At 41.5% G+C, this 22,254-nt stretch overlaps 1 protein-coding gene across 5 annotated transcripts in view; it reads right to left on the bottom strand.

The window, feature by feature from the left end:
- Positions 1-22,254, bottom strand: part of NEK11 (NIMA related kinase 11) — an 87,247-nt gene that overhangs the window by 33,457 nt on the left and 31,536 nt on the right. For all 5 annotated transcript variants that reach the window (XM_079947309.1, XM_079947307.1, XM_079947311.1 and 2 more), the window contains 10 exons: positions 13,907-14,072; positions 13,251-13,369; positions 11,256-11,320; positions 9,224-9,350; positions 7,993-8,142; positions 7,819-7,897; positions 6,730-6,815; positions 3,689-3,808; positions 696-789; positions 17-155 (listed from right to left, as the gene is read on the bottom strand). In XM_079947309.1, coding sequence (XP_079803435.1) covers positions 17-155; positions 696-789; positions 3,689-3,808; positions 6,730-6,815; positions 7,819-7,897; positions 7,993-8,142; positions 9,224-9,350; positions 11,256-11,320; positions 13,251-13,369; positions 13,907-14,072 — 1,145 coding nt within the window. The remainder of the gene's footprint in view (positions 1-16; positions 156-695; positions 790-3,688; positions 3,809-6,729; positions 6,816-7,818; positions 7,898-7,992; positions 8,143-9,223; positions 9,351-11,255; positions 11,321-13,250; positions 13,370-13,906; positions 14,073-22,254) is intronic.

Genomic DNA, 22,254 nt, shown 5'->3' with positions numbered 1-22,254 from the left:
AATATCAATCTCTTACCGCGCTCCACAGGATCAGACATACAGAGTCTGCCTGTTCTATCACTGTCACTTTGATCCTCACATCCTATGGACAGATAGTTCAACGTAGTGACTGGCTGAGATTTAATCAGATGCTCTGCTGTCTGTTCATCAGGTTCCTTATTTGAAATGAGACAGTAAATCATAAGTGGTAACAATGAAACATATTCTGAATGGAGTAACAGCTGGAATTCTCATAAGAATTTTTTTGGTAATTATTATTATTATTATATGCATGTGTATGAACAGGGTACTGGCAGTAGGCTGGGGTTAGTGCCAGCTTTCTGTATATGTATTTTGCAGCACTATCAATTGAAGTTGCACATTTTCACCAGTTTGGGATAGTTTTAAGTATGGGGGCTGCATTAATTGGAATCTTATTTCAATATCCAGCCTCTATTGACTTTTTGTGAGTCACAGACATTGCCATTTTTCTAGAAAAAGAGATGCCAGAACTCGCCATGAACACCTCCCTTGTCTTCTTAGAATGGCAATAGCACCCACCTGAGAGCTCCTAGAACTGAATTCTGGTGAGTTCCAGCTGAAAAAAAAGCCCTAGTCACAGAGAGCTAAGGATAAGTAGAGAAGACAGGGGGAGAAAACACTGTAGAAGTTGATGTTTGAGTTTTAGAAAATATAAGCAAAGGCCAGAAACTTACATGAAGCACATCTATATTCACACGGTGGAAGTTACGGGATCTAAGCTCCTGCATTCTCTTGAGATTCTCTTGATATTTTTCTTCAGCCAACTGCCTGAAAAGAATGACAATACCGGTAATTCTACATCACAAATGGTAACTGAGCTAAGAACTTTCTAGCGACTTCCTTCAGCGTGATTCCTTCAAGCAAAAGGATTACAACTGGTATGAGAAATGAATATTAATGCTTCATACTTGCAGAGGGAAGAAGCTTCTCCAACTGGGCAGACATCTTGCAACTTTAAGGGGTGACAAGACAGGAAAGTCACCTTCCACTGACTTCCTTCTGCAAGCGGTTCTTAGGATCAAACCCAAAGTAAATCTAGCTCTAAGGCAGCCTTCCTCCACCTTGATCCTCAGATGCTGCTAGACTGCAACTCCCATCATTCCTCATCACTGGCCATGATGGCTGAGAACAATGGAAATGGTACTCCAACAGCAACTGAGGACCCCAGGTTGGGGGAGACTGCTCTAAAGGAACACTAACATAAATAAAAGAGAGTAGTTAAGTGAGCAGTAATTCTATTCATTCTATTTTCATACCATGGCAGACCCAGCACCCTGATATATTTCGGACCCTCCAAGTGTCTCTATTTTCCAGGGACAGTTCAGGATTTACAGAAGCCATCCTGGTTTCTGATTTGATCCCGGAATGTCCTGCTTTTCCTTAGGACATCCCTGTTTTCATTGGAGAAATGTTGGAGGGTATGATATTTAGGTATCTGTATCTGCGCCATCAGCACTTCCAAATACATGAGAAACCTTTATACAGACAGGCACAGAGAATGAAATCACAACAACTGTCGAAAAACAGTGAGGACAAAATTGTTCTGGGGGCAAACAAATGGCTCTCTAGTAACTGTGGGCAGTATGTCGGAGTGATCAGAAGAACCACAGATATCTTAAGAAAGAGATTAAGGGGGGAAATGACAAGGAGTTTGGAGAGTGCTTCTCTCTGTATTCTGTTTCTCCTCCACAAATAGCTGTTATAGTTTGGGGGGGAGCAAGGATCCCCTAAATTCCTGCATGCCAGATCCACCCCATAACTCCTGGATTTAGTAAAAGTTAGAATTAATCAAGGTTTGATTAAACTGTGCCAAACACTGCTGGATTCAGCTTATATTAACAAGCCTGGCCAACCAGGTATAGCTAGCTGAGTGCGGGGACATTGGAGGAGCATGAAAATAGATCATGGAATTCAATGCCACACAGCAAGGGGAGTGGAGCCCCCTCCTCCAGGGGTGCGTTAGGGGGCAGAGACAAACGGGTTTGAAAAAGGTTTAGGATTTCAGTTTGGCATGATGTATGAGAGCAGGAAGGTAAGTTTGTAGTTCGCAAGCTGCACAGAAAGGGGGGGTCAGAGCACCATGTGGACTGACAGGCTGTAAAAGGGGCAGAGAGCATGGGATCCTGAACTCCTGCATATACTGTATGGGAGAAACAGGAGGCGCTCTTGCTTTAAACCAGGCGTAGGCAAACTCCGGCCCTCCAGATGTTTGGGACTACAATTCCCATCATCCCTAGCTAGCAGGACCCGTGGTCAGGGATGATGAGAATTGTAGTCCCAAACATCTGGAGGGCCGGAGTTTGCCTACGCCTGCTCTAAACTCCTTCCCCATCTAAACCATATATAATAAAGATACCACAATCTCCACTGTGCCTCATTTCCAAATGACCCACAGACCTTAGGTAAGTGCCTGGACCCCCCGGAATCTCACAACACTCAGAGTTTAGGGTGGTGTGTAACATAGTGTTGGATAAAGCAGTTGCATCTCTTCCTGTACATCAAGGAATGTCCAAATCTCCAATTCGGGGGGGGGGCATTTAGGAGAGGCTGACATGAAGACTGTGGATAGCAGACCACAGACCCTTTCTGGAAACAAACTACCGTATTTTTCGTACCATAGGACACACTTCTCCCCTCCTAAATAGCAAGGGAAAATGTGTGTGCATCCTATGGAGCGAATGCGGGGGGAGGCAGGTGGGAAAAGCCCCCAAGAGCCGCACACAAGCTTCGTGCGCTCTTGAGGGCCGCATCAGTCCCTTCTCCCTCCTCGGGGAAAAGGCCACAAGAGCGGCGCCCCCTTTAAAGGCTGCGCGGCTCCTGCGGGCTTTTCTACGAGGTGTGGGAATTCCCCCACCTCCCAGAAAAGCCAGGAGAAGCCACGCAGCCCCTTTAAAGAGCGTGCAGCTTCTGCGGGAGGTGGGGGAAGCTGCAGCAGATTCCCTCCTCCCGGGCTCCCTTTGAAGCGACAATGTGGGAGGGGAGCAGCTTACACTCGTGTAAGCAGCTCCTCTCCCACTTTCCTGCTTCAAACCAACTACGGAGGAGGGAAGGAAGGTGACCATGGATCCTCCGCTGCTGACGGCTGCAGCGGATTCCCTCCTCCGTGATTGCTTTGAAGCAGGAAAGTGGGAGGGGAGCAGCTTACACTCGTCTCCTCTCCCACTTTCCTGCTTCGAAGTGAAGGGAATCTACTGCAGTTGCGAGCAGAGAATCCATGGCTCCGCTTCCTTCCCTCAAAGCAGGGTGCAGGGGGGAAAGACGGCAGGAAATAGATGCCGGGCAGGAAGTCACAACCACACTTTGACCACTGAAAGTCCACCCCAGCCTGCCCAGATTTCCACTGAGACGGCCAGGCTAATCTCGATGGCCATAAGTCTGGCTCAGCATTATTAACTGGACTTAGATAAGCCATGGTTCCCCTTCCTACCCTCCTCTGAGGCTCGGTTTAAAGCAGCAAAGCGGACAGGAGCTGCCCGCTTTGCTGCTTTAAATAGTTTAGTGCAACATTTTATTCAGAATATTTTTTTCCGTATTTTCCTCCTCTAAAAACTAGGTGCGCCCTATGGTCAGGTGCGCCCTATGGAGCGAAAAATACGGAAAATACTTCCCAAACAAAGGACACTGAAGGATCTCCTTTTGGAGGCTAAAATAATGCTGTGCTTCTTACTTCAGCTTCTGCGCTGTCTCATCAGCAATGCTCAGCTTTCTCAGTCTCATTCGTTCACGCGGTGTCATTTTCTGCACTTCCGAGAGGGCCCTCAGAGTTTGTAGATGTACTTTTTTCTGCCTGAAGAGAGAAGGGTTAGAACTGAAACAAATGTGTGTGGACATTTGCTTTCAAAAATTCAAATGAATGGTCCTGGGCCCGAAAAGCTGAAAACAGGACCAGCCCCAAGACATTTTGATGCATAATGAAAAAAACAAGATGACAATTCTTTCCCCCATTCCAGGAACAAAAACTGACCAAACTAACACAGGGTCAGGGAGAGGTTGTGGGGTGAAGCTGGGCTGGCCGAGGACCTGCTGAATCCTAAACTGGTGCAGCTACCAAGAGTGGGTTATGCCAACCTTCCATTGCAGCCAATACAAGTAGAAGAATTCTGAATTAATCAGTTACTGCACTCCTCTATTAAGCTCTTCTGGTACCCGCAAGGAATTGGGATGCTCCCTAACTTTATCTGGATCCAACCACTAATGGACAAGATTTAACAATAAAAAATTTTTTTTCCAAAAGTCTCATTTCAAAATAAATACTTTTGAAGTTTGAAATAAAAATAAAATAAAATTCTGAATGGTGCCATATTTTTTTGTGCATAGATTTGTTTCTGCTCTATTCTGTAGATGATAGGTTTCAGTTATTTACATTTTACTGCGCTCTCAACAGTTGGAAAAATGCAATTAAGATGCACAGAACATTAGCATGAGAAAGCTCTAATGGCATTAATTTCAATACCACACTTGTTTTATAATTATGTAAACTTAGACCTTTGAACTCACTTCATTGGACATGAGTAATATTCATTATTTCCTTGAAAAAGAACAAAGGAATACTCCTTGAGTTTTAATAATAGAATCAAAAATGAAAAGGCGTATTAGTGATCACACTGTCTCAGCTGACCTCATTATCCCGTGTACCATAAATAAGGGTAGTAGCTTGCCAATGACTGTGAAGCTCATACTGCAGTATTTCATTAATTATTTTCAAACGTACAATAAGGGCATTAGTAAACAGCCCTCCTTAATGAGAATGAGCTGAAACTAGAGCAGATAGATATAATCTATTTTAATTAAAACCCTTTATGGTAAAAAGCCAGCCCTTCTAAAAGGTCCTAGTTCTACAAAAGCTTCCGATTGCATCCTGTCTGAGAGCACTCCATCTCTGCTGAATCCCACAAATTATGTACCAACCCTTCTGAGTACAGGGTGAAAGCCTTGGTAGCACAGCTTGTCTTCCATCAACTTGGCCCAGTTGTGCCCATAGTTGTCCAGGCATAACCCAACTTCTGTGGTCTATGCTATGGTAAGCTGTAGGTTTGATTAGTGCAACACATGTGGGGCTATATCTGAAGGCAGTTCAAAAACTTCAGCTGGTATAGAATTCAGCAGCCAGGTTGCTCATTGGGACAAGATGGTTTAAGCATGTTATACCAATCCTGGCCCGAATGTGAAGGTAAAGGTAAAGGTACCCCTGCCCGTACGGGCCAGTCTTGACAGACTCTGGGGTTGTGCGCCCATCTCACTTAAGAGGCCAGGGGCCAGCGCTGTCCGGAGACACTTCCGGGTCACGTGGCCAGCGTGACAAAGCTGCATCTGGCAAGCCAGAGCCGCACACGGAAACGCCGTTTACCTTCCCGCTGGTAAGCGGTCCCTATTTATCTACTTGCACCCGGGGGTGCTTTCGAACTGCTAGGTTGGCAGGCGCTGGGACCGAGCAGCGGGAGCGCACCCCGCCGCAGGGATTCGAACCGCCGACCTTTCGATCGGCAAGCCCTAGGCGCTGAGGCTTTAACCCACAGCGCCACCTGCGTCCCGACCCGAATGTAGTGGCTGCCAATTAGTTCACGTGTCCAATTCAAAGCTTAAACAGCTCAGGATTGCAATACCTCAAGGACTGCCTTCCCATTTGAGCCAACCTGGACCCTGCAATCATTATCTGAGGCCCTTCTGCCTGTATTAGAAAGTAAACGGATACTATGTTAAGATGACATAGATCTCCTTGCAGTTTAGTGAGATATAAAAATCAAGATTTCTAAGCTGAACAATGCTTTCCCTCTTTGTTGACTTTACCCATCTCAAAGAAACATACAGAAATGCATTATCTAAGTATAATAAACATTGATTATGGCAGACAAGAGAACAGCAAAGAAAGTAATTTCCCCAGCAGTGAATGTAACAGCAGTTGATTAATGTAATAGAGCAGCAGTAACCACAGGGAAAGAAGGGAAGTAGATCCAATAGAAACCAAAAGGGGTAAGAATTTAATTACCAGCTTTGAAATTTCTATTCATCATTATACCATTGTGTTCTGCTATTGTTCCTATTAAATCAGCTTAATACACAAATTATGTAAAACAGAGTATGCTATTTACATTGGCTGAAAATAATACACACAATTATCCTTTGTAAAGTAATTGGAAATCAGCATCTTACACACCAGCACAATAAATGGTGCTGTTAATGCCTGCAGGATTTTGAGAAGAACTTTGATGGGGAAAGGGTGTGTGTGTATATATACACAGACACATGTTGAATTTGTGTTGAATCTATTTCATTTTTCAGTCTAATCTATAGCCCGGTTTTACTACAAGACAAAAGTAGACAACCCTTTTAAATTAGTAAGAAGTTTACATTTTCATAAGGTTTGGGCACTTGGAATACAAATGGTTACCTAAAAAAAATGTGCACAATTCTTTTCTCCAAATAACCAGTGAACTGTTAGCAACTGACATCACAACCGTATCCAAATCTACCCAGAAGTAAGTCGCACTGAGTTCAGAGAGGATTGTTCCTAGGTAGGTGTAAGTGAATACAAGATTGAATAACTCATCTATTTTTTGCTCCTCTTACATAGCCAATACACTACTACCCTTCAGATTACAACCCCCATCAGCATTGCCAGTCAGCACTGCCTGGGAGTTGTGGTCCACAAGCTCTGGAGGGCACCATGTTAGCTACTCCTGTCGTTCCCCCAAATAATTCCATACTCACACAACGTTAATGATATGAGCCGCTTCTTCCTGAGAATTAAGCGCTGGGTCCTTCAGAGTCATATTTGTGAATTTACACTTCATGTTCTACAAGAGACAACAAAGCAGCCGTAATTGCAACCCTTTATTTTTATTACCGTGAAGTAGCCTTTTTGCTACTTTTACAAAACCCGCGCAGTGTGTTCCATTTTATCAGGCTGATTCAGCCAAATTGACTAATTTAGGCATCCATTTATGGAGTCTCAGGACTCAGCAAATAAAACGTTTTAAGTGTGTTGTAAAGTGAAATATGCAAATGCGAATCTAGATGGCAATGGTGAGCTATGGCAAATTCAACATATTTTTCAAAAAATTCTTTTTTAAAAAAGTGTTTTCCCAGCGTTTTATATATGCGTGTAGATTCCACCTCAGTCTAACTGTGAGAATAGAAGCGAAAGTCACATCAGAGGTACAGTGTACCAAAATTAAACTTGGTTACAAATCATCCTGTCCCCTTTCCTTCTGGGTGCTACAAGACAAAGATAAAGGGCAAATGGAAAGCACACCATTTTGGCTCCTTTGGTTTTTGAAGTGCCTGCACTAGCAGGAAAAAAATATTGGGTTACACCCAGACTAAGCAAGTTGAATACAATTCTATTATTCTATGACTTTGATAGGAACTGCAGAGTTGGAAGTGATGCTGAGAGTCATCTAGTCCAGCCCCTGCAATGCAGGAATCTCAGTTAAAGCATCCATGGCAGATGGCCATCCAACCTCTGCATAGAATCCTCCAAACAAGGAGAGTCCACAGCCGGGTCAGGGAGACTGTTCCACTGTCAAATAGTGAGTCTACTCTGAGTAATAGTGGGCACCACCACCTGTTATGCTGACTCTAACAACATGAAATGAAATATATATCCTTCCCCATTTGAACACAAAATGCTCTGTTCAGTATCTTATACAGAATGACTTGGATTTAAGTCCCATATTTCAGTGGTACATCTGTGGAAAAAGACTTGTGACTGTTTATTTGGTCCTTCATAGGGTTCATTCTTTTCAATGTGGGTGACGATTTCTACTCTTGAGTCTACTGTCATTTCATTTCAAATACCTGTAATTGATCACGAACGTATGGAATCCTTAAAATCTCTGCAGCGGATGGCCTCTGTGAAGGATCCTTGCTCAGCATGCTGAAATATTAATGATATGAAATGAAATCTATTCTCATGCAAACTATAAAACCGCTGTGGGTGAGACCAGCTTGAAGCAAAAACAAAAAACCCACCTGTGCAGCAAGGTATTAAGTTCCCTTGGATAGATTGCTGGCAGAGATGGTGCTTCACCTTCCACAATTTTTAAAACAATGGACAAAAAATTGTGACCATTAAATGCATGATCCAAACAGCACATCTCATACAAAACGCATCCTAGGGACCTGAAAGGAAAATAAATGAAATGAAAGCAATTCAAGGACAAGAAAATTCTAAATTCAGCGTCTGGTGAGTGCTTGCAATGTTGCTGCACTTTAATCCTGGTCATACAAAACTATGAGCCCCTTTCTATTGAAAATGAAACACACTTTTATCTTAGTGAAAAGCCTGTTCTTCCATTTCCACAGGGTTCATAACGTATAATGTAAGTGATATAAAAGAACAGAAGGTCATAAAGTAAGTGTTGCAGGACAGGATTAATCTTGGGTGTGTGGGTGGAGAGACTGTTTGCAAACGTGTAGGCAAAGCAGGCTGAAGACAGAGCCATTTGGGTACCTCCCAGTTTTTGCCCCTGTTTAAAAATGTTTTCTTAAAATAAGAACAATAAGAGGAAGAATGAATATAAAAATAAAACGAATAGGGTATGTGAAACCAACTGCAGGAAACTGTGATTTTACAGGATATAGGCTCTGAAGCCTACCAAGTGAAGGGATGAGGAGCATGTAAGTACATTTGAAATATGATGTGGCTGGTTGTTTTTTTTATTTTTGCAGGAAGTTTTTAAAAAAACTGTTAGAAAATAAATAGTTCAAATTATCAAACCCCCAGGAAGTGAGGATCCGATGAAAAACCAGGTGCTGGGGCTATGGCAAGGCTGCTTTAAATCCCCTAGGAGTGGACCTAAAGGAAGCCTACCTGCCCTGTCAGGCCTGCCCCCAGGCCAATTTGAAGGCAGGCTTGAATCCGAAATGCCAGCCGGTGAGTTGAACCTGAAGCTGCCCTCACCAGCTGGGCAGTCCTTGGCACCAGGGCCCCTGTTGGGTGAGGGTGCCAGGAGGCATTGCCAGCCCGCAACACAGCCGCACTCAAAGGATAAGCAGACATGTCCTTGAATACGTTTATTTTTGCAATAGATACATTTCAGCAACATGGAAGCATATTTATTCAAATAATTCCATTTCTTCAGAGAAAGGAGAGATAAGCACACAACCTAAGCAGAAAGTGACCTAGAAGCCAGTGCTGTCTCCAGCATGATCGTTACGATTAAATGAAAGATTCACGTGAAACAGAACGCTGCCTGCTTACCAGATATCTGATTTTGTGTCGTAACCCTGGTGTTGCAGGGCCTCGGGACTCATGTAGAAAGGCGTCCCAGTAAAAGTAGTTGCTAAATCACAGGATCCCATCAAGAGACGAGAAACACCAAAGTCCCCTTGAAAAATATTTTGAAATATAGTTACTTGAAGGAAAAGGGGGGGACGGGACAAAACTAAATTACATATTCTAGCCTGTGCTATTTTATATCTATTTTGATTAAATGTGCAGCTCAGAGAGTTCATAGGCATGGGCAAATCTTCTCACTTTTGGTTTCTCTCTATCTCTCATGTTACCAGCCTTAAGTTCAGTCCTGCACACTTCCACATCAGTTTGCAATTTATTTATTTTTACAATGAAGTCCTCATAAAAATCAATCAGCATTTTAGTGCAATTTTTTTTCTAAATATAGTACGTTTTCCAATGCAATTTCCCTAATATAATGTATTATTGTACATTATTTTCAGTAACATATGCTTTATGCCACTTTATCCTAGCATATTCCTTTCCGTACACATTACTTGGCTAGGGAACTGCATTGCAAAATTCAGAGAACTGCCAATTTGGATGATTTGGGCTGCTGAGTGGCAGTGACTATCTAGGGTTAATTTTTCTGTTATGCTAGCATAGTGGGCACTATGCACCTTAGGAATAAAGAAATATGTATATGCAAATTGTAAAAAAAGATGTATTCACATTTGCTGTTGTCACATGATTATGTGCACCTGAATAGTTGCAAGTACTTCACATGCACAGTGCGACCCAGTTCACACAAACCATGGCTTAGTGCAGATGCACAAATGTGCAGGTTCCCAGAGAGATCATGGCTGCTTTGCTCTTCCTCTGGCCCCGCTGCTGCTGTGCTGCTGTGAGCTAAGCCATGGTCTGGTTTAGCATGTTGACCAAACCTGATCTTGCGGTTTGTTTCACTCTAAACTAGGCTTCCTCAGACTTGGCTCTCCAGATGTTTTTGGCCTACAACTCCCATGAACCCTAGCTAGCAGGACCAGTAGTCAGGGATGATGGGAATTGTAGTCTCAAAACAGCTGGAGGGCCAAGGTTGAGGAAGCCTGCTCTAAACCATGAGCTATAACCAAGGTTTATTCTATGGTTTAACGTTCATGGTTTGTCTGGAGTGAGATAACCCACAAGCCTGGGTTTGGACAACATGCTAAGCCAAACCATGGCTTAGCTCACAGCAACCCTGCAGGAGGAGGACAGGAAGAGGAGCAAAAGAGCTGTGATCTCATTTCCAGGAGCCTGCAAATTTGCGCTAAGCCATATTTTGGCTTAGCGTTACGTGCGAATTGAACCTATGAGAAGTAACTGTGGAATGCACACTGGATTCAACTATACAGTACAAAATTTCATGCAGCCAGAAATCATTTCCATGGCACACAGACAAACCACATGAAACTTATTTAATGGGGCAGAGGTTTCACTGGCCTGTATGAGGAGCAATAAGGCTGCACCCCTCCACTTATCTCTCAATGCGTAACTACATCCAACATCGGCATTACATTCATATGCAATGCTCTGTTACACCCAGGCATTTTACAGATATAACCAGACAAAGATAAGCTTTCCGAAACTTCTGAATAGCATAGGCATCATTATGTCATATATTTATTTTTTTTAAAAGATGGACTGCAACAGAAAAGTACCATTTTTAAAATTGAAAGAGGGGCATAGATAAGGAGCGGGAAACCTGCTCCCTGTCCCAAGATGCTTTTCTCATCAGTGAAGCTCTCATACCAGGTGTCCTTGGCCAGGAGAAATGCTTTGGAAGACAGGAGCAGGTTCTGCACTCCCTGCACCCAAAAACCTTGGCTACTGGCTGGGGTCCCATCTGGCATCTGCCCTGGGCCCATTTTTGCTGGTGCTCTACTGAGTGCTAGGACAGCTTGGAGTCTGTTTAAGTTTCCTGCAATGTCCTGGAGCACCCCCAATGCAGCATCATTCCATGGCACTGTGCAAGCGGAAATGTTACGCAATAATAAAATCACATTGAAAAACATCTTACCAATTTTAAGAAGGTTGTTTTTCAAAAAAATATTCTTCGCTTTCAAATCTCTGTGAAGTATTCGCCTGAATATGAAGAGAAATGAAACTATTTTAGTAGGATGAAAAAGTTAATAGCACATCTTACAGTCTTTTAGACTATTGTGAAATGTACTCTTTGCTCCTAATCACCTAACTTTGAAGTGTAAATGACACTGAACACTTTGGGCATAATTCCAAGCAAACATGTATAGGACTGAGCAGCATGTCAAATTTACTTCCAAATATTGGCCACCAGAAACCCCTACAAGAAAGTGTGTCTAACATGAATGAATGAATGAATTTATTATTTCGGTCACAGACCAGTTCCAGCCCACACACAATATCAAGGAAGTCATAAAACACAATAGGGATACATTTGAATTTGCAATTAAGTATAGCAGGGACAATAGAGATATAGCAACAGTTTAAAAATATATAAATTAAAACTTAGTCACCAAAATATAACCTAAAATTATCATTTAAGGCCTTAATCATTATGATAGCACAGCCTGTTCCCTAAGTTTTATGGCAATCGCACAAAATTTGGCTACCCTTAACATGATCTCAGGATCCTTGTCCTCTACCAGGGATTTTAGACATTGAAGTTCGGATTCATTTGGAGACTTTTGCATAGCAGGGGTAATAAATCCCAAGCATATTCCATACAAAATCAACCAGAAACTACATTTTAATCATAGTTTGAGAAGACTGCTCCTGTGAAAACTGTGAATGAAAAGATCTATATACACATTTAACATGTGCAGTGGTACCTTCTTTGCTGCCAATCACCATAATCTACCAATTTCATACAGGGATTAATCACAATGGAGCAGCAGATAAAAATGCAGCCATTACGGATCTGTTTACACTGAAATTAACAGGACAGCCCACAAATGCAATAGCTTTGTGAGCCCTAGTTAATAGAGATTGGAGTTTGCTATAGCACAACATGTAGTGGAGACAAGCAGACGGAACACAAGTCTGAAAAGTTGTGTGTGTGTGTGTGTGTGTGTGTATGTGTGTGTTAGGGTTCCAACTTCTGATCTAGCATGGAGCACTGTCAGAAAGAATAATCAGGGCCCAGAGGAGACACAGGAACAATGGACACTGTAAGAGGCTGTGATATTTACTACTTTCACGACAGATCCTAAACCCCAGAAGAACATGATACTCCTGAATCTTTGTTGCTCTGGGAACTTCTCTCTCTCTCTCTCTCTCTCTCTCTCTCTCTCTCTGTGTGTGTGTGTGTGTGTGAATAATTCAGATTTTAAAACTGCCCATCTGCTCTTCAGCAGTATACCCTCTTTTTAGTTGGCTCACTGAATGGCTGCAAATATGGCCCAAGCCATTTAGGGCTCATAGTCAATGCTAGCACCTTGAGTTGCACATATAATAGCATTTCTATGCTTTCTCTGATAACAGTGTGCACCAAGAAATCCAAGACCTGAAATGTACATATTAATTATTAAAGATGCTCGCAATTAAAAATGGATGATGCAATAAAAAAATGAATATGGAAAAATAAAATTGTTGAGTTGGCAGCATGTGACCGGGATAGTACTATTAAATAGTGGTCACCTTGAAACCATCAAAAGGTGTTTAAAAATTCATTGCTTCAGTCACTAAAGAATTAAACAATCATTTTTAGAAAATTTAGTGGTTCATATGATCAAAAGCATCTTTTAAAATAACCCATGGGGATTTAAATATTTTCTTGCCCTGTTTTGCAAGAATGATGATGGTGCTGAGAATTCTGGGAACGGTACTACTCTGCGTGGAACTTAAAAGTCAAAACTTGAAAAATATACTCCCATCCATCACACATTAATAGTCCTATTCCAGGTGGTGAAAGAGAATTTTATATCAAAGGTAAGTAAAGGCTAGTCAGCAAATTTTAATTTTCACTTTAATATTAGCAAGCAAGAGGTGCAAAATGTGCTTAAGTTTATAACCATTTCAAAGCAAATGACTGTACCTTTCATGCATGTAGTTGACTCCAAGTAACAACTGTATAAACCATTCTACTATTTGGCTTTCAGGAAATACTTTGCCAGCTTCTTTGTACTGCTGAATGTTAAAGTCGAGGTCTCGACCCTGAAATGCAGCAGCAAATTTACAATCAGAAACATTAAATTGCAACTTCATTAAAATTAATGGGTGGGAACTGCTATGAACCTGAACAGAGCTAAGATCCCTCCAGTTTAATGAAAAATGTTTCAGGGCTGAAGCTGTGGTTAGTACATGTTTCTGTAATAGTTTTAATAACACAGATGTTCTACGCAAATCAAAATATTATCATGAAAGCTTTCCTTTTAAGTCCAAAGCCAAAAAACCAAACCAAACCAAACTAATAATCACAAGATTTGTGGTGCTCATTATTATGAGGTTGCCAAGGTTCTTATGCCCAGCCAATAAAGATTGCCTTGTGAACCCTTGCTTCCTAGCCTGTGGGTTTTTGCAGGTCACCAGCATATCCATGATAGAGATGGCACTATCCTCGTGTGCAGAAGACCATCATGAAAGCTACAACATGTAAAAACCCACCACCAAATTATTTCTATGCAATATTACACACATTTCCCCATCCACTTTTTAGGAATATACATTCAGCAGAAGTAAATGAAGTCCCACCTCACAGTATTCAGTGATGATGCAAAAACTCTCTCCTTCTACAAAGCTGGTATAAAATTTGACAATGGCTGGGTGGTCTAGCCTGGACAGCAACTGCGCTTCTAGATTTGCCTCAACTGTTTCATTAGGTTTGATGTCTCCCACGGAGATCTCTTTCAAAACTTTCCTGTTGATAGAAAAAGAGAAGGAAAACATAATGTGGATTGCTTTCACACTAGCCCTTTTCTCTGGGATTGCTATTTTTCGTTCATGTGCTTTTTATAGAGGATACCCTTGCTGTCAGATTCTCTACAATACATTTCTTCCATGCTTTAAATTGCGATAATTTCTTAAACAACAGAATACCTGTCTGAACAGGCAATGTACTATCAAGCCCTTTCTGGGGTCTTGTGCGTTTAATTTAAAGTTTATGGTTTGAAGGTCCTATCAGTTTTATCACTTTTGTCAGTTTCCGACTTCAGAAACACAGGAAGCTGCCTTATGATGAGTCAGATCATTGGCTCATCCAGCTTAAAATTGTCTACACTGAGTTTTGTGAAGGATTGTGAAAATTATATGATTCCCCACTCCCCCATTATGGCAGTAAAACCAGCAATTGTTATTATTCTCCATACATGAAATAAATTCATTAACAAGAAAAAACGGATTTTTAAGGACTCAATCAAAGTTTAAGTTGCTAATTCTGAGCAGTGAGAATAAATGCTTACTGGAGAGAACCTATAATATGCTAAGGAGATTAACTGCAGCAGAATTCTTATCAAGGCAGATGGAAATATGGACTTAGAAGAATTTGTGGAAAGAAGTAGAGCTGCATATGGCAGGTAGCTCTTTCAGGAATTATACGCCTTAATCTCCAGGAAAGCTTTTAAAAAAAATTGTTCAGATGATACTTTACTCCAAAAAGACTGAAACATATATATCCCGCGGTAGGTAACAAATGTTTGAGAGGTGGGAAGATAGTAGACATACTGCATGCTTGGAGGGTGGGGAAGAGGTGTACGTTTATTAACAGGTTCTGGGAATTAGTTTGGAGAGTATTAAAGAAATGACAAATTATTTTGCTTCGTTACATCAAAAAGAAAAGAAAAGAAGTAAACCAAGAGGATAAAGAGCTGCTTATTTATTTACTTAAGGCTCCCAGAATGGCAATTTGCTAAAAACGGAAACAAAATGTATCTTCAAAATAGAAAAGGTTGCCAAGCTAGTAAACGTTTTATTGAAAAGTGCTCATTGTACTTGCAAATGCACAGCTTAATGCGAGTTCTGTAACAGATAATCAGAAACATTTACTATGTTTCTCTTGAATAAAGCACACATGATTTTTTTTAAGAACCCAACTCAGAAATAAATATATATTTTTCCTGTGCAAACATTATTAATGGTTTGTTAGTTATTTAATGAAAGGGCAGATAAAGAGCCAACCAAAATTTCTGCTAAGTAGAAGTTTAGCAAAAGAACTGCAGACTACAATTTCCCTATGTATTTTAATCAGGCAAATAATCATAACATAAAGGATAATGCTGCTTTATATCATAGTCTGATGAGTTTATGTATGAAATATTATACTGTACTAGGGTTTTAGAAGAGTAAAGCAATATATTTTCAATATTTTAAATCAATCAAAAGGTAAATTTCAGCTCAAGTTGTATGATGAGATCATTTCATATTTTAAACACCACTCAGTTATACAATCACAGCAATAGAAATAATAATAAAGGAAGCACAAATTATTTGTTTAGAAAAAATGAATTATCATAAATCCCTGTAAGGTATTTCCTTACAAACATCACACATCAGTTACCCAGCAACAGAGCATACATTTTCTTTCTTTTTATGCATACAACTTGCCTAAAACCCTTCTGGAAATCTTATAATAAAACATGGAATTTGCTTGTCTACATCGTTGCAGACTTGCTCAGCGCTGTTAAAATAGGTAATATCTACAGCAATCTTCTCATCTTTGACTTGACACCATGACATTTCTTATTCCTGCTCACAGATCATGTCACTAAACTGTCAAACAGAATGAGTCTTCTTTAAATATCACTTAATACAAGATCTTTATGCACCAAAAGACAGCAATGAAAACCTGACGCACCAGGACAACTTGTCACCTAATTCACTCAAGTGATTTGGATGCTGCCATTACCTGTCAAACAACATGACAAATGTTTATCTTATTAAAATTCTATTACAGGATAGCAAATCAAGAGTCTGTACACTTATAAATTAGCCCACAGTTTTCTGCTCCACAATGGTACTTCAATACCAAACTGACAGCTTGTACTATCACCAACTGGAAAAAGCATTGTTATGGTATCAGAATTGTAGTTACTTCTACATGCAATCTGGGACAGATGGCATAGATAGTTTTATGGGGTAGCTTACTTCTGTTGTGCCTTGAAGCAGTAGAATGTCCCAAATACTTATATTGTCTCAGGAGAACACTTTTTAATCTGGTTCCCTGGACCATTTTTTGCCTGTAAAACCACACAGAACATTTTTACTGTTTACACTAATCAGAAACTAAGACATAAGACAGTTGTTGAGGGTCTTTTTTCTAATTCAGTGCATCGTGGAGTGTCCCCCAATAAAGCCACATAAACTGTGGCATATTGCTTGAAAACGGTGTGGAAAAATTTTTTACTACTTCAGTTGGTAAACATTGGTCACATCTGTAAAAGGTAAAGGTAAAGGTACCCCTGCCCGTACGGGCCAGTCTTGACAGACTCTGGGGTTGTGCGCCCATCTCACTTAAGAGGCCAGGGGCCAGCGCTGTCCGGAGACACATCCGGGTCACGTGGCCAGCATGACATCGCTGCTCTGGCCAGAGCCAGAGCCAGAGCCGCACACGGAAACGCCGTTTACCTTCCCGCTGGTAAGCGGTCCCTATTTATCTACTTGCACCCGGAGGTGCTTTCGAACTGCTAGGTTGGCAGGTGCTGGGACCGAGCAGCAGGAGCGCACCCCGCCGCAGGGATTCGAACCGCCGACCTCTCGATCGGCAAGTCCTAGGCGCTGAGGCTTTAACCCACAGCGTCACCTGCGTCCCCTTGGTCACATCTGTACTATACATTTAAAACACTCCTATACTACTTTAATTGACACCACTTCCCCCAAAGAATCCTGGGAACTGCAATCTGTTAAGGATGCTGACCTCATTGAGCTAAAATTTCCAGCATCCTTAACAAAGTACAGTTCCCAGGATTCTCCCTATCTGTTAAAGTGACACAAGAATGCTTTAAATAAATGCTGCAGGTGTGACAGTTGCCCAAGGCAAAGAAAAGGTAAAAAACCCCACCCAGTTTGTAAAAATCAGTTCCTTTTCTTGGGATTTTTTCCCCAGGTGCTTTTGTTTCCCCCTGAGGTGCTTTGGTTTACAGAAATAAAACTGTAAATGTTAAGTGGCTAAAAACTGCAGATGTTGTTCACTACCACATACGTAGGTGACAATAAATTAGAACTGCACCATAGGTCTACTTCTGTGTAAATTCTGCAATTGAAAGTGCACCTAGTTCAACTCTGTTTTTTCATATGAAGTTAAATATTAGTGGTTTCATTTATTTGTTTAAAACATTCACAGGCTGCCTTTTAATAATCACAAGAATAGAAAAACATATTATAACAAAAGTCCTCCATCCGTTAATAAAGCCAGCAGTAATGAAAGCACACATTCAGCCCAGAAGTAAAATACAATTTGTAACTATAACTGCAAAATATCAGCAGCAAGAAAAAACATTAGATAATACGAATAGGAAGGACAGAACAGCTTTCAAGTGTGAGAAATCGTGTTAGATCTTATGGAGCACAAGAGCTCTCACCTGAAATCAATGGGAATCTCACCCCTAAGTCAGCACCGCTTCTCTGCCACCGAAAGAGGTGGCAGAGCGGCTGGTGCAAGTGGCAGGTATGGTGACACTGGGGGCAGCCGCAGGGCAGTGTGGCACTTCTCGTTTCGCCTCAAGGAACAAAACAGGATGTGCCGTCCCTCATAGTGAAGGATGTTATTACTCTGCTAAGGTCCAAAAACCATCTTTGGCCAAGGGAGAAGACGACTGATCAATGAATACGCTACACTGTAAAGTATGGACACCAGACCTGAAATCCAAGCCAGCCAACCAGGCTTTACTTGGGCTTGAGTTTGCAGAGACCTTGGCTTGGTATAGATCTTTTAAAAAAGAGCTTCAGCACCACTGAAACATCTTCTAACATTTTGCTGAACAACTACTGGGACTTTGGGGCACTTGGTAGCAACAAACGCTGGTACATACTATATTCAATGCATTTTCGGGTAAGAAGCAAATTGCTTCTCAGAAAAGACTGTGTGTGGTGTGTATGCACACACCCTTCAATAGCTTTCCAAAAATGAGCATGACTAAAACCATGAAGCACCAACAACTAGTGTGGGGGCACAAGCAGATTAGACTTGAGTACATGTAAATGCATTTGGTGAAACTGGGTTCCTTGCATGACGGCCCAACGCCAGACCCAGGGGCAAGAAAGGAGGAAAGGCGGCAGCAGCACCGCTGTGCCTCTGCTGGGCTCCAGCGCATGAACAAGCTGCAGAGGCAGCTTCCTTGCATGGTGGCAACACTTGCCCTGCCCCCAGGCACCCGCAGCCTACACTATGCTGCTGCAGTGTGGATTTTTCCCCTCTTTGTACTCTATTGAGTAAGTGAGGATTGTTTCTACTTCAGTAAAGGAGGTCTACGGACCAGCACAGTTTCCCTACATTGCAGAGGGTGAAGGCATTCTATAGCTATGGCTAAGCACTCTACACACCCTTTCTTTTTTTCTTGGGGTGTTATGCTACTGATTTATTATTTGCTTGACTAAATAAAAAACAAACCTTGTAATGCAGCTCTGCTTTGAGATCTGGAATTGTCTGAAACAGTAGAAATACAAAAGGACAGAATGCTGTCGATCACTGTCAAACTCATCTCTGCAGCCAGAAGTGATGGGCAGTTAGCGCAATAAAAAATCAGAGATCAAACTAATAGGAAAGGAAGGGCAAAAAGGAAGCCGAGAATGCTCCAAGAGAATGCTCCCTTAAGATAAATGGCATCTGGCCTATATAAGCAGTACACTGCATCTGCCCCTGCCTCAAAGCTCAGAAGACTGCGCGGAGCGTATGCTAATATCCCAGGGAGAGACAGTCATTGCCAAGTTCTATCTGCAGCAAACTCTGCCAGTGAGGTTCCTTAGAGGGTCTTCCATCCACAGACTCACCCAGGACTCCTGCCTTGGTTCATTTGAAAGCTTTATTTAAATGAATGTAGAACACACAGTTCTTTTAAAGACACAAGGGTATTATTTAATAAAACAGCGAGCACTGCTGCTACCTACAATGTGTTGCAAAATAACTGAAGTGCTTTAAACTCTCACTGTCACATGCAACAGATGATTGTATAGCCAACCTTTTAACCATCCTGCAAACAAGCTAACATTCAACCCCAGTTTACAGCAAGGGTGCTAAACACAAAGCAGATAAGGTATCCAAACACAATAGGAGGAAATTCTTTATCAAAAGAAATGTTTAATGTGTCTTGGCAAACACTGCTTGGGGAATCTTTTCTATTACACCCCTTAGCAAACTTAGGTGAGCTGTTGTAGAATAATGATCCCAAGCCATTCTTATCAAGCAGTATTAAGCCCTTTCTTCAATAAAGAGCTTCCTAGAAAATGTCTAGTCAACCTGATGTGATGTGGGATTGACAGTGAAGTGGGATTGAGGATTGGAGTAATCATTTTGTGATATTATGGCAGTGGAGAAAGCTGTATTCTAACTTTTGAATTAATTTTTTTTAGGAAATGTGCTGAGAACCATATCTACTGTAAAGCCATCTTTTTTTTAATCTTGGATTTTTCTATGATTGCTATGGATCCTATTTGTGTGCCATCAAACCTAAAGCTCAGAGCAGTAGACCCTGCACAAGTCATTGATACAACCTGGGATGCCTTACCGTGCAGTACTGGTTAGGCACTGTGACCCATAATTGAAAGCACAGGTAACACTCCAGAAAAGTACAAGTACCCCAGGAAAGTCAGCTGTGTTGAAGTACCGTTATTTTTTGCTCTATAAGACTCACTTTTTCCCTCCTAAAAAGTAAGGGAAAATGTGTGTGCGTCTTATGGAGCAAATGCAGACTGCGCAGCTATCAAAGAAGTCAGAACAGCAAGAGGGATTGCTGCTTTTACTGTGCAGCGATCCCTCTTGCTGTCCTGGCTTCTGAGATTCAGAATATTTTTTTTTTCTTGTTTTCCTCCTCCCAAAACTAGGTGCGTATTGTGGTTTGGTGCGTCTTATAGAGCGAAAAATACGGTACATAGTGGATGCTTTTCAGACAAGATGGATGAGCAAAATCTAGCCGAGGCTGAACCACCTAGAGATCTCGGCTGTGGGAAGCAGGGGCACCGAAGCAGTGGCGGATCCAGTAAATAAATTGATGGAGAAATAATCCAACAAAGATTATCAGGGAACTGAAGCATCTTCCCTATGTGAGAAGGGTGCAGAGTTTATAGGGGAGGGCACCGTGGAGGATTATAAAGCGTTTCAACTTTCAAATGACATGGAGAAACGTAAATAGAGGTTTTTCTCCCACTCTAGTCAAAATAAAACTTGGGATCATGACATCTAGTGAAACTGGAGATTCGGGACAGATGAAAGGAAGTACTTCAGTACTGCAGAAATTTATTTACAGACTCCCCTTCCTTGGAGGTTTTTAAGCAGAGGTTGGGTGGCCATCTGTCATGAATGCTTTGGCTGAGTTTCCTGCATTGCAAGAGGTTGGACCAGATGATCCTTGGGGTCCCTTCCAACTCTACAATTTTATGATTCTGTAAGATATGATGAAGGCTACTAACTTAGGTGGCTTTAAAGGGGGATTTGACAAATTCATGATGGCTATATGCTACTTTCAGGATCAGAAATGAGCAAAACTACACTGAATGCCAGCTACTGGGGAACAACAGCAGGGGATGGGTACAGCTTTCATGTGCTGTATCTGTTTGGCTACTGTGGGAAAAGGGACTAGATTAGCTTTTTGTTTGATTTTCCAGGGCTCTTCTTCTCATTTTATGCTCTTGTGAGATACAAAAAATCATAAATTCTGGTATAGAGGCTCTTAAGTGGGACCACCTGAGCAGAGCTCCAATTTTAAAGATTTCCAGAAGTCTGCTGTTTTCCTCCTTTTGCAAAGGTAGATTAGCGGACAAGGACTTATGCTAATATTGCGGGAGCCAGCAATGCTGACACATTATTTGGCAGTGTTTTCTATTATTCAGAGTGTAGAATGTTGCGGAAATAATAAATTAACTGCCAAGTCAAATGTAAATTTGCTACATGATTGCCAATCAATATGTAGGAACAGAAAGTCCATTTAAAAATGGATTGCAATTGGCCTTGCTTGGGTAAGGAGATTAATCATCAGAGGATGTCTGAGGGCATATGCTATAAATTTAAAAGAAGACTGATGCATTAACGGGGGTGGGGGTGGGAGGGAGCAGTGACATAAATGATGAATTCTGGTTATTATGGGAAAGACTAGTTTTTCATTCAAAAGAAAACAGATTTATGAGGGATTAATGTGGGAGAGGTGGGTAGGAATCAAATATTTTTGTCTTGATTAAGCAACCTTGATGAATGCATGGCATGGTTTCATCATATTACACAGGCAGAAAACTCCTATCCCTGTTGGGCCGGATAAGATAAATCCCCTTGGCCAGCAAAAAACAGTAAGCTGGTGCAGTGAATTCAAACACACATTGCAGTACCACTGCACTGGTCATAAACCACCATTTGCAAAACAACAACAACAACAACAACAACAAAACCACTAGATTGGCAGCACTATGAAGAGGAGAAGAATGTTTGGAGTTTGGGCAGGGCAGGGAGGAGCTGGCATCCTATGTTCACTCAGGGGTCCGACGTTCCTGCCCCTCTGATGCCAGTGTAACATCAGGCCAGTGAGAGGCAGTGTGGGTAACAACACACCCACTGACTCACTGAACTTTCACCTCCATGCACTTGTTTGAGCATAAGATTCCAAAAAGCAGCACAGCACCTAGACTAGACTATATAAATTGCTGCAGCAAAAGAACATACCGTAGTTTACTTATCTAGATGTGTGACATGGGGCTGTATTGCAGTGCTACCATGTCTATAGATGCCAAGCATACGAAAGCACAAGCAGGAACTTTGCTGATGGGAAAACGTGTGTTAAATTTATAAGCTACACCTTCAGCATCCGAGTGCGCCAGGGCAGATAAGATTTAAAGCAAAAATGCAACAACTGAATAATGTTTTACTATCAATTTAGAACAGCAGATTTTTTAAAAGATAAATAAAA

This window comes from Podarcis cretensis, assembly GCF_951804945.1.
Source record: "Podarcis cretensis genome assembly, chromosome: 12".
In the NCBI taxonomy this organism is placed as follows: Eukaryota; Metazoa; Chordata; class Lepidosauria; order Squamata; family Lacertidae; genus Podarcis; species Podarcis cretensis.
Note: the sequence above shows the minus strand (reverse complement) of the source record. Positions and strands in the feature narration are given on the sequence as shown.